This window comes from Cryphonectria parasitica (genome assembly GCF_011745365.1).
Source record: "Cryphonectria parasitica EP155 unplaced genomic scaffold M406scaffold_9, whole genome shotgun sequence".
NCBI classification, from domain to species: Eukaryota; Fungi; Ascomycota; class Sordariomycetes; order Diaporthales; family Cryphonectriaceae; genus Cryphonectria; species Cryphonectria parasitica.
Window position 1 is genome coordinate 1,962,214 of NW_024468917.1, and position 12,379 is coordinate 1,974,592.

The following is a 12,379-nucleotide window of genomic DNA, read 5'->3' on the forward strand; positions in this document are numbered from 1 at the left end:
TAGCGATGCCAGCAAGAAGACATGTGTCTAAATGTGCTCATTTGCCTCGTGACACCAAATAGGCCAGAATGTAATCACATCAGTCCTAGAACTAATCATGGAAGGCAAGTTCTGTTCTGGTCCAATAGGCAGCGACGACTTGATGACAGATGCCCGGTGAGCCTTCCGAGAACAATCACTCGAGTAGCCACTGCTACCTCAAGACCAGAAAGGCCTGTCTGCTAATGTGAGCAGGAGCATCTTGACGAAGTGTTTGATCAGAAAACAAACATTCGTTCTCTGCCAACATCGCTTGACATTATCCTTGTTTTGCTGCCAGCCATCCAACCTGCAACACGATCACATTCACAGCTCGTCACCTACACCTATAGTTTCTCATCAGACGTCTATCAGATTTTCCCTGTGGAGCACATTCTCTGTCTCCGCGCTCCATTGCTCTACTGCTGCACGAGTACTTGCTCAAAGTCAATAGAAAATGAAGCTCCTTGCTCCTGCTGTTGCCATCGTCTGGACGCTCCTCATGGGGTTGACTTGGAGTTCACCCGTAGACCAACATGGGAAGATGACAACCTGGGATTCATTCTCGGAAGCCATCGGCAATGCGACATCGATGCTGTTCTCGAAAGCACCAGGAGACCGTGTGGCTGGAAATGCGAGCATCTACCACTGCAAGAATACTGGCCAGAATGATATAGCAGAGTTCAACTTCATCAACACGTCGCCTCAGGTACTCCACAGGTAATTGATGCGCACAAAAACTTCCACCATCACAAACAGTTCACTAATACTCGTGGGGTGGTACCAGAAACTCGGACTTCAACGTCACAGTATCTGGCCGGCTCCGTCAGCTGGTTGAAGACGGCGCCATGATGGACATCAAGGTCAAGTACTCAGTCTTACCGGTCCCCGTCGTGCGCCGCAAATATTCTCTCTGCGAACTATTGAAATACACTGGGACCACGTGTCCGATCCCAGTGGGCGACCTGGGGTTTGACAGATCATGGCACATCCCCGACAGATTCATCCCTCGGGTAAGGCTCTGCCCATCGCTTCTCCAGGCTTTACAGCCGTTTATTGGTTATGAGACTGATAGAGCCGCAGGGAATGTACCATATCTATATCAACGCATATACGAAGAACAAGGATCCCATTGCCTGTCTGGTCATCAACCAAAGGTTCAACTAATGAATGGATGGGTGACACATCCTGCCACTGATCAATGGCCATGTGTACTTGTTTTTGGGTGGACATTTGTTGAGAAGTGGAGAGAAAGGCGACAAGATCACCTATGACTGACAAGTGGACGCCGCTGGCTTGGTGAATGGGGCCGAAAGACGAGAGAAGAGTCTTTCTAATGGGCAACATTACCTAGAAAGTTATATCTGATTACATTTTTTTTTCAAGCATTAGTTGCGTGCCATGAAACCTGATGTAATTTCATCTGGCCGTCCGTTTGTCTTGCGTTTTCCTGCGTCGGATTAGAGGGTAATATATGATGGTAAATATGCGCCTCTAGTAAAGTGTTAAAACCACACGAATCGTGGACACAGATGGTGAGTCACGCACTTCTGGATGTGAGCTTCTTGATAACATTTACTGTACATTTCTGCTCTCAATCCTAATACGCATTGTTTACATGCTGCAATCTGCAATCTCCTGCCATCAATGCCATACCATTCTCACTTTATGTACCCATGATGATATGCGCTTACCCAGATGCAGCTATGGAGGCATCATGCAATGCCGAAACCCGTGAAATTCCAAGCACTTCGTTACTGTTATCTGTTGCCGTGATATTTCTAATCTGATCAGGAGCATTCGATCAGGCATCTCTTGCCCTTTGGAGGAGCCAAGAAGTACAACATTTGCTGCATGTCGTCGTCGGTCATGCCCTCTCGAGTCGACCTTTCTGCGTTGGGAAACGCGCGGAAAAAGCGCGCTGTGGCCAGACGTAGCTCCAGACGGGCAAGATGAAGACCAAGGCAGACTTTTGTTTTCCAGTCGTCAGTATCAGCAATTTTCACGAAGAAGCATTATGTTTGTGTGTGTGTGTGTGTCTGTCATATCTGGGGCAAAAAGACAGAGAGTCACTTACTCCTGGAACCACCGCCAAACGGCATCGAGAGATCCTTCATCTCCTTCGTAGGATTAACCCACCGAGAAGGATCGAATTTTTCGGGATCAGGAAAAACCTCAGGATCCCTGTGAAGAGTCCAGGCTTGGGTGCACACAATGGACCCGCCAGGGAGGTAGTGGCCGCTGAGTGTGGCACCTCCTGGAGGAACCACCCGAGGGAGAGCAGATGGTGCAGGGGCATGCAGCCGCAGACTCTCCTCGATAACCTGGTTGAGATACGGAAGGTGTTGCAGGTCTTTGTCGTGATAGTCCACGGGAAGCTGCTGGAGCTCCTTCACAAGCTTCTCTCTGACCTCCGGGAGGCCGCAGACGCGCCACACGAGGTAGGTCAGGGTGAGCGCGGTCGTGTCACTCCCCGCGATAATGTAAACTTGTGCCTCGGCCAGGATCTCGTTGAACGACATAGAAGCCTCCTCCTCTTCCTTGAATAGCCTCTTGAAGAGGCTTGGTACGGGTACATTCGGGTCTTGCTCAACTAGGCTCTGGTACTGCTGCAACAACTGAGTGGCAAACTTGATGTTGTTCTTGAGGACTTGAGTGTTCTCGCCAAAACCTGGGATAGGCACGCCGTAAAAAGCGAGTTTTGCTAAGAAGGGGAATGCGCTTCGCTTAGCTCCTGTAACGGCGATCTTCTCGAGGTTCCGACTGTATTCATTTTTCTACTTCTGTCAGTATCAGCGCCTACTGGATGCCTTGGGATTTTGAGATCGCACCTCTCCATGCTCTAGCATTCTAAAGGATTGACCAAAAGTGAGCTCGCCAATGACATCGGTAGCCATCTGTACAACTCAAATTATCAGCAATCTATATCGAAAATGCATGTGGTGACGGGCGGGCGGGGCGTTGAGGTCTGAAAGACTCTTGGTTTGGACTAACAAATAGCCACCACTTGAACACATCGGCCACGCCACGGGTCTCCATTTCCCTCGCCATGCGCTCGATGGCCAGGTTGACTCGGCCCTCCACGATTGGGTGGAAACTCTGCAGGGACGCATCGGAAAACCCGCCGGATAGAAGCTTACGGTGTTGGCGGTGGTACTGAATGTCTACCGTATTGAAGACATTTTCTGCAAGAGTATCCGTCATTATCAGCAAGAGTCATTGCAAAGCGGAGTGCGTATTTGATAGTAATGTACCTGATGCACCGCCCGGGGCCTTGAGTGCACTGTAGAACTTGGGTGATTTGGTATACGTCGCCTTCACGGTGTGAATCTCCTTGACTGAAGCAACGTCCGCCACGTCAACCTCCTCCGGGCCAACTCGAACGATTGGGCCTGGATCAAGTAAGCTTTTATTAGTCAAACCCGCAAGCAAACACTAACAGTGGTGTAAAGTGTGTAAGGCTGACCATATTTTTCATGCAAATCGTGAACATATTTGGCTCTTTTTCCTGCAACGCCGTAGTACTTGAGGACCTGGCCTGTGAAAAGGGAGTACCAAGGCCCCGGTACTTTGGCCAGGGGCGTGGAGAAGGCACTGTACACATATGCCAGCACAGCCAGGCCGAGGATGCCGAGGGCCAGGTAGCGATTTTGCTCGCTAATACTAGTGAAAAGGATGTCTGCCATTCTGCGTCGGAAGTCTCAATACTGGAGCAGTGGATGATAAAACTTGTGTCCAGCATCTTGGGCGCCAAAAGGAGAGCGCGGAAATCTTGTGTGCTTTATATGCTACCTGTGGTCAATGTAACGGATGCAATTCCCACAGTGTTTGCTTCCGTGAAGCTGTAATTGCATACGGTTTGAAACCAGACCATCGTAGCGGGCTAACTCAAGGCACCGACGACCGATTGTCCCGATAATTTTCCAAACGCGACAAAAGGCACTGCTTTCTTCCTTCGTCCACACTGTATGCCCATATCTCGTTGCTGTTGGGCGTGCTTTGGTTTCTCAGCACTTCGCTACGACCCAGAACTCCGTGCCGGCGCCGACCACATTACCCGAACGCGCGAGGTGGTTTTTGGAGAACATCTATGTTTGGGCCGCTGGTGCGTCATTTTGTCAGATTCGCGCAATGTGCACCAGACCATTTCGTCTGATTTGATTGCACATGCCTGGTATGGCTAACGCTTGGGGGTGACTGGAAGTTACTGTGGTACATCCACAACGGTGCACGCGCAAGGTCCCGCGGCCACCAATTGTCTTCATCGTCGTTCGTTCAGTGATATCCACTCTGATACACGTTCTAGTGGGGTTCCGAGGTTCCCCTTAGAAAGGAACTCAGACATGACGAAACAACTACCAGAAATACGTTGTGCGCTGTTTGCTCGCGGATGCCAATTCGGCCCCGGAATCAATCTTCGGATAACCGCATATTGGGCACGACGGTACAAGGTATCTAGGTAGGTGGCACGCTAATTGGTGGTGAAGAGTGGCAAAAATATGAGACACCTTGACCGGACAGAGGATTCGAATTAGATGCTCCATGGAGCTATGAATAGAGCACTTGACCCAATTCTCGGCCGAATTCGTCGAGGACCACAAAGGATCCGGAAGAGATCCTCGACTGCCTACGGCTATTGATCTCCGAGGGCATGACCATACAAGATATTCCTCGCCCACTAGATGTACTTCTATTGTCTCTCTTTCATATCTTCATTCGAATTTTGTTGTTTGGATTCATCCCATCAGTCTTTTTATCCATCTTTGCCATAATTGTCTATCTCCGTTGGACCTTACGAGCATTCAATCTGAGTAAGCCGGCCGTAAATACAGAGTCGATTCGCGAGCCCTGAAATTGAAAGTCCTAGCTCACGTCTTAGACGAGTGATCCTAGATGTTGATAAAGAAAGGAAGCCCTAGTGGTTGAGTAAGTAAAGCTTGCACAATAGCGCAATTAGTGACCGTGGGAAGGCATTCAGACTGGATGGAAGCAGGACCCAGCGCGAATTAGTCTGTAGACAGGTCGTTATGGCTTCACTATTATTAAGGTCAATGCGCTCTAGGACATCCTCGTCATGCACCTCGACGCCACAATGCTTCTACTCAGAACGGCCGTTTCATAACGTAATCATATTCTAGCTAAAGTCAAAATCATCAACACACTGCAAGGACCCTTGTTCAATACGTAGGTATGCCATCTAGAACGTATTAAGCTTACGAAAACGGCCGTCTATGTAATAGATCGTCTGCTGACATAGAAGCCAACCATCTCGCTCGTAGAAGAGTGTTTGCAGCTTCAATATACCTGCATTTTCACCTATGAACCTCAACCTAAATCATTCATACAAAAACATGCCGCGTACACTAATTTCTGTCCTCTATTTATAGCTACTCTAATGCAAAGCGGCTCGGAGACCGTAACTTAAAATTAAGCAACGGCTCATGATAGATGGGCAACGCCCGGCTCGCATAACCACCTATAAAGACTACCTAGGCGCAACATGTTAATTAGACGGACACGAACTTTTGCATACGACTGCACAAGCTAATGCATGTCCTGTGTGTGACCCCAATTCTTCGCCGAGTCCAGCATATGACCTGGCCTAAAAATACTCAAATTCCGCTGCCTCCCCAATTGAGCCAAATAGTCGTATGCAGTGCGACTTGAGCATGTTGCTCCGGAATGTTCCCTCCAAATTCAACTACGAGGCACTCTAGCTATCTTCAGGATGAAAAATATGCTTGCCGAAAGCTGACTTGTAGTGTAGCCAGCGGTTTGATTACTGGCTCGATGTGAAGGCAGCCAAGCGGGTTTCCAAGTGTGCTGATCAACTTAGCTCTTTAGCACAAGCTAACAAGCTGACAGTCGGCCCTCGGAGTATCGAGATGGTGCCACCCGCTTCTTGAGTATTTGATCTTCCACAGTCAAGGCTCCCTTTTCGGCCCGTGCGTGTGTGTATGTGTGGCAGTGAGCTTCCCTCGAGCCCCGTTCTTGTGTACAGTGTCTTAGGATGCCGAAGATCCGTAGTCCTCTTCCCAGCCCTGTGTTCCCTTTCTAAGCGCTCGAATAACCATTGCAAGAATTGAATTACCTCAAGAGCTTGAGAACAGCGATCTCCATGATGCTCGTGTCTCGGATAATCAGTCCGATTTCCTTTGCTTGTCAGTGACTCTGTTTCTTCCTTGTGAAAGACATTGCCTACAGGATTATAGACAAAGATCCAAATCGAATTTATCAGATTTATGAGGCAACTCAGTGACTGACTTCTCAGACCTCTGTTGTCATGTGTATTACCAGATCATTTGGCAATGCATAGGAACGGGATAGGGAATCATACATGACTACGAATAGCACTAGCTGATTGTACGACTTTTCTGCCCCTTTTCCTAATGATCAAGTTCGGAGCCATTGAACATCGGAACGGAGGGCTCATGGTCGTGAAGACGTAGTACAAAAGAAAATGGAGCTTGACACTGCATTGGTATCGGACACGTGCCTTTCTAGAAATATACAAGACCATGCAGATCGGACGTGAGAAGACCCTGCTAGTATCCTGTGCTCGAGGTCCAGGAGCGTAACACGGCAGCCGTGGTGGCTTTTGATAGTTCTGGGAGAATAAGCTTAAGCTTGGCGTACAGGACGCCACAGAGCCCGACGAAAGCCAATATCCCCTTATGGATGCAGCACTAATTACACGCGATCGTATTCGAAGCCTGTAACTCGGTACGCATGACGTTGTGAACATCGTTTTCCTAGAGAGGCCCTTTTCAGCTGGAGATTCACGGAGTGATGTGCATGTATGTATAAATATTAGATATCCGTTTGAAGATGAGCAGAGCTGTCCCCTCGCTCCTTTGTCTTTAGCATCCGAACGCCTTGGCCTGGCATATTATATCTCAATGCTCTTCTTCATAAAACTCCCCAGCTTGCCAAGCTTTCTCTCACTTTAAGGCCTGTCTTTCCAGTGATTACTTCCTTTAGATTGCCGACAATAATCACTATGCGGTATCTATTTTCTCTCTTGCTTCTATCTGCGGCGGAACTAGGGCTGAGCGTTACTCTCCCAGCCATAGAGGGAAATACCTTGCGCTCTAGAAAGACGACCACCGAGTCTGCTGAGCACGATTCTTCGTCGATGATCATCCGTAGTGTTGATGTCTCAGACATACCATTGGACGACTTTGGGGCTTTCAATACGCTCACATTGCAACAAGTTGTGGATGATCCAACCCTCCTTGACACCGCAAGTACTATAAACGGAACATCTAGTAACGATCTAGGCAATATCAAAACCGCAAGCCTAGCCGTCGAGGAGTCCCCACAGGCCTCCTCCTGTACTTCCCCACAAACACGTATTGAGTGGCGTGACTATTCCAGCTCAGACCGCCAAGCGTTTGTGGACGGTATTTCATGTCTCACCCAACTACCGTCCGCCGGGTCAGCCTATGCGCCCTCGACGAGCCGCTACGAGGATCTCGTCCGGACGCATCAGAAACTCACCACACAGGTGCACGGCAATGGCATCTTCCTCCTTTGGCACCGGTACTTTGTGCACCTGTTCGAGCAGGCCCTGCGCTCAGAGTGCGGATTCGACCGCGCAATGCCATGGTGGGACGAGACACTGGACAGCGGTGCTTTCCACCTTTCCACCTTATTCACGTCGCAGTATTTTGGCAACCTGTCTGGGCCGACCAACGGGGCCGGAACCTGTGTCACGGATGGTGTCTTTGCGCATCTGACCTGTCATATCGGGCCCGGGACGAACAATGTCCAGCATTGCCTCTCAAGGGCTCTCAACGAGACCGACACGGCTCAGTCCAGCACGGCGTATGTCGACTACTGCGCTGGCTTTGACTACTTTGGCACGTTCAGCAGCTGTGCTGAGATGGGGCCACACGCATGGACACACAACGGGATCGGATCTGTCATGTGAGCAGACCCTCCTCTGAACCAATGTGTATTTTCTTTGGTCTATTGTCCTTGAAATCATAATTGATCCAGTTACAAATTTCTTTTTTCTGACACAATCTTATCAGGTCCGACGTATATTCAAGTCCGAGCGACCCAATCTTTTTCATGCATCATCTATTTGTCGACCATGAACTCGCTGCTTGGCAGGAAGCTGACAGCAGCCGGAAGTCGACGGTCGCGGATGCGTGTACCCAGGGTTATGCACCCTGCCAGACCGCTGTGACGCTTGACACTGTGCTCAACATGAATGGGCTGGGAGCAAATGTGACGGTCGGGAATGTCCTCGACACTCAGGGTGGTCCTCTCTGTTACACATACGATTATTACTAGATCTAAATCCCCCAAAATTGATACTCGTGTCTTGTCATTTCGACTTCTACTAAGTGTCCATCGTGTGTAGACATGTGTATGTTTGGGGGACAGTTATGCAGCATATCATCATCATGACCGATAGTCTTTAATTGGGCTGGAGTCTAAATCCAGTCGCCAGGTAGACTAAATTAATACAACACCAGGCCTGGCTGAGACAGGTTATCGGGTTCACTAAGACCCAACAGCAACACCTTTGAAAAGGCTAAATTGGCTTCGTCGCGAACCCTAATATGCAGAGACCGAGCGGACCGGTAGTATGGATCTTCAGGAGACTGGCTAACTCACTTCGGCCCTTTCAATGTTGGCACGGCAGATGTCTGGATAGTCTCGCAGCTTACATGCATATTTACCCGGCTACCTGCGAGTCGTCTAACTGTGGCGGTGACCTCTTGTGAGCCAAAGAGCCTTGGTCTTGGACTGTACACAGGAGGTGCTATGGTATCGTTGTTGGAAGGGTTTTTCCTCGACAGAAGATACGATTCATTGCTTCAAAGTTTCGCGGCTTTGTGCCATGGTGCGGATCACCGGATGTCGCCCACGGACCTGTTGTACTATGCAAACGGTAGCTTCATTTACCCCAGACTATTACCCCAGAGCGGAAAGGTTACATGATGCTGACCAAAGATATGTATGAGAACGTTATTTTGGGTCCGCTCATCCCTACTAGGCAAAGCAAGCTTCGAGGAGGAGGGTTGTGGGTGATACCCCGCAGAGGACGACTGGGGCGGAGGCAAATGCATGTCTGGTTGCTTTCCTCCTCGAGGTGACTCTGTGTCTTGGTCAAGTATCCAGTTACCCGACTGATTCACGAACCGGTTGCTTCATTTGGAATTCGCAGGGGCAGGAGTCAGCAAGCTGCGCCGCTTGGCATGCATGCGCGTTGATATCAGAAGCAAACTCCCACCCCGACCACCACGTCCTGCGAGAGCACACAACTCAGCCTCTCCTTTTTTGCTCCATGATCTACTTCACACAACTTCCTCAATTGTAGAATAGCAACTCAGTGAGACGCAACTATGGCTGTCACGGAACCGACAACGACACGACCGCACTTAGCACACAGGTAGGTGACAGTGCGACGACTCTATGTCTTATCATGCCGGAAATAGGATGGCTGATGTCGCTTATACAGCCATGCTCGAGAAGAGGATGTACCGGGAACAGTTAATCTCCGAGCACGAGGTGAGCAGCATTCGAGCCCTTTAGGGGTACAGAGAGTGAGAGGATACACGCTGACAAGGCAAACAAGAGGGCGACGACACGGGCTACGGCCAGGCACTCTTCCCTGTTCCAGCTGAAGACCCCAACGATCCACTACAAGTACGCACTCGAGCCTTCGCTGAACTGTCTTCCTTGCGACTGAGCGTCGAATGCCAAATACTAATCAATAACGCCGCCGGAATAGTGGGGAAATCTCAAGAAAACTATGATCCTGGTGGTCTGCGCACTATATTCCTTCTTTGGCAACTCTTCGCTCCTCGGGCCATCGGTGTATATCTCCATCTTTGCAGAGGAATTTGGCATATCGGCCAACACAGCGTCTGGCCTCATAAGCTATGCCAACCTGGCCTTTGGTTTTGGTAAGGTTGTGTCTGTTTCAGGCAGAAGGGAGCGTTGTTCTGACACGAGAGGAATCAGGGTCCCTCTTACTTGTACCTCTGTACCACAAATTTGGCAGACGGCCGGTCATGCTGTTTTCTTTGCTCTGCTATTGTGCAGGGCTGATAGGGGCTTCACAAGCCAATTCCTATGGAGGTCTTATGGCGGCTCGGATTATCCACGCCTTCGGATCGGGAGTTTGTGAGGCTTTGCCAGTTCAGCTGGTCAACGATATCTTCTTTCTACACGAAAGAGGCCAACGTATAGGATACTATACCGGTAGGCCCAGGCGAGATTCATATCCTAGAACGACGCTTATCACACTTGATGCTGACCACTGGCGACTGCCTTGCATTAGTTGCCTTATGCTTTGGCTCTACAGGTCCGATGTTCGCCGGCTATATGCTGAACGGTGGATACTCTTGGAGGCTCTTCTTCTATGTCGAATTTGCCTTCGCCTGTGCTCTCTTTATTCTGGCCTTCTTCATCGTCGAGGAGACTACCTACCACCGCAAGCTTCCCGTTGATGTTGTAGACACTCCCGACACGACGGACAAGCCTGCCGTTGCACATGTGGACACAGAGTTGAACTTGCCGAAACGGAAGACGTTTACTCAACAGCTCAAGTTCTGGGGTGTGTATGAGCGAGACTCGGACTTCTTCCTGATGATGGCGCGATCGTTTACTTACTTCTTGGTGCCCCACGTGTTCTGGGTCGTCGCAACTTATGGTGAGTAGAGCAATGTTTGAATTCTTCGAGAGATACTGTTATTGAAGGCGCGCCATCGCTACGACTAATAACACTCCTTTTCTTCTTCAGGAATCTACATTGGTCTCGGAGCTCTCACCTTCAATTATATCACACCGCTGAAAGTGACCGCTCCTCCCTACAACTGGTCCGAACTGAACAGTGGTCTCATATCTGTTGCTACCTTCATTGGTTACGGTGCAGCCATCCCCTTCACCACATCGTCGGACCGTCTGGCCGCGCACCTGACCAAGAAGAACAACATGATCCGTGAGGCCGAGATGCGGTTGGGCGTCTGCCTGCCAGCGATGCTCATAGCTCCCGCAGGACTGATCGTCTTCGGGTTCACGGCCCAGAAAGATCTCCACTGGGTAGGGTACTTTGCCGGTGTCATCATGACGCAGTTCAGTTCGTACTTCTACTTTACGTTCGTCCTCAGCTATGCGTTGGACAGCTACACTGCAAACACCAGCGAGATGCTCATCGCCATGAACCTAGGGAAGCAGGCCATCAGCTTTGGCATGGGGATTGATATTCTCGAGTGGGTCGAGGAAAACGGTTATGCCGTGATGATCGCGGGCGTCTTCTGCGGTGTTCTGTTGGTAAATAATCTTGCCCTAATCCCCTTCATGCTCTACGGGAAAGGGATCAGAGAATTCATGGCAAAGACCTGGCTGGCGAGGATTCATAAGGACAGTGTGAGGGAGGTCATGACGGTTTGACAGCGGTAGGAGATATTGTGGTAGGGTTTGGCAGATGTTGCTCGAGCTTTGCTTGCAATAAGTCAAAGGGGGGGGTTTTGGGCCGGGGTAGTTTTGGGCCACCCTGGCCACCCTCACCGCCTCTTCAACCCCCTTTAGTTTGATAGCTATTACTCAACCAATTTTGATCCAAACAACTTCATCTTTCCAGCAAACCTTTATCTGACTGTTATGAAGCCCTATTCCGAGTTTGAGCTAGCCCAGGCTGTTGAGGCTGTCAGAAAAGGCAAGTCTCAGCGGCAAGCCTCGAGGGAATGGGGTATTCCAAGGAGTACTCTTCAGGCTCGCCTAGAAGGAGGGGAATCGCATAAAACAGCCCACGAAAACCAGCAAAGGCTCTCTATTGATCAGGAAAGAAGACTAGCCGAATGGATCCTGATTCAAGAAAGCCTAGGTGTTCTACCAAGCCATTCAGAACTCAAATACTTTGCTCAGCAGATCCTTGAGGTTCAGGGAGACTCTCAGGCCCTCGGGGTGCAATGGACTCAGGCTTTTTTGAAGAGAAATCCAGAGATAAAGATCAGGAAGACTCGCCGTATTGCTTCTGAACGAACGAATGGGGCTACAACAGAGGTAATACGGCTTTGGTTTCGTCTTTTCAATCTTCCTTATATCCAAGCTATTAAGCCAGCTAATAGATGGAATATGGATGAAGCTGGCCTGATGGAGGGCTAAGGAACAAATGGATTAGTCCTCGGAGGCTCCTCTTTGCATTCAATTCAAAGGAAAGACCCTGGATCAAAAGCCTGGACTTCTTTCCTCGAGTGTATCTCAGCTACAGGTGCTTACCTCTTCCCTCTGGTGATTTTCAAGGGCCAAACGGTATAATAACAGTGGTTTTCTCTTGATTTGGAGCTTTTTGATGGTTGGAAGTTTACAGCTACGCAAAACGGATGGACAAACGATAAAA

At 49.6% G+C, this 12,379-nt stretch overlaps 4 protein-coding genes across 4 annotated transcripts; 3 read left to right on the plus strand and 1 right to left on the minus strand.

Moving 5' to 3' along the window:
• Positions 1 to 475: 475 nt before the first annotated feature.
• M406DRAFT_334581 (uncharacterized protein) lies at positions 476 to 1,185 on the plus strand (the record flags this gene model as incomplete). The annotated part of the gene is made up of 3 exons (XM_040920956.1): positions 476 to 738; positions 806 to 1,031; positions 1,102 to 1,185. The coding sequence occupies 3 exons, from the start codon at positions 476 to 478 to the stop codon at positions 1,183 to 1,185; spliced, it is 573 nt and encodes a 190-aa protein (XP_040771940.1).
• Positions 1,186 to 1,799: 614 nt separating this feature from the next.
• Positions 1,800 to 3,704, minus strand: M406DRAFT_348355 (cytochrome P450; the record flags this gene model as incomplete). Its single annotated transcript, XM_040922381.1, has 6 exons — positions 1,800 to 1,987; positions 2,096 to 2,795; positions 2,850 to 2,915; positions 3,013 to 3,203; positions 3,282 to 3,410; positions 3,485 to 3,704. 6 exons carry the CDS (start codon positions 3,702 to 3,704, stop codon positions 1,809 to 1,811), a joined length of 1,485 nt encoding a protein of 494 aa, XP_040771941.1. The 3' UTR covers positions 1,800 to 1,808.
• A 3,449-nt stretch (positions 3,705 to 7,153) lies between these two features.
• Positions 7,154 to 8,319, plus strand: M406DRAFT_296476 (Di-copper centre-containing protein; the record flags this gene model as incomplete). Its single annotated transcript, XM_040919252.1, has 2 exons — positions 7,154 to 7,947; positions 8,055 to 8,319. The coding sequence occupies 2 exons, from the start codon at positions 7,154 to 7,156 to the stop codon at positions 8,317 to 8,319; spliced, it is 1,059 nt and encodes a 352-aa protein (XP_040771942.1).
• Positions 8,320 to 9,372: 1,053 nt separating this feature from the next.
• Positions 9,373 to 11,600, plus strand: M406DRAFT_282858 (putative MFS transporter). Its single transcript, XM_040918493.1, has 7 exons — positions 9,373 to 9,424; positions 9,494 to 9,543; positions 9,611 to 9,681; positions 9,767 to 9,941; positions 10,000 to 10,239; positions 10,319 to 10,690; positions 10,781 to 11,600. The coding sequence occupies exons 1-7, from the start codon at positions 9,378 to 9,380 to the stop codon at positions 11,428 to 11,430; spliced, it is 1,605 nt and encodes a 534-aa protein (XP_040771943.1). The 5' UTR covers positions 9,373 to 9,377; the 3' UTR covers positions 11,431 to 11,600.
• Positions 11,601 to 12,379: the final 779 nt, after the last annotated feature.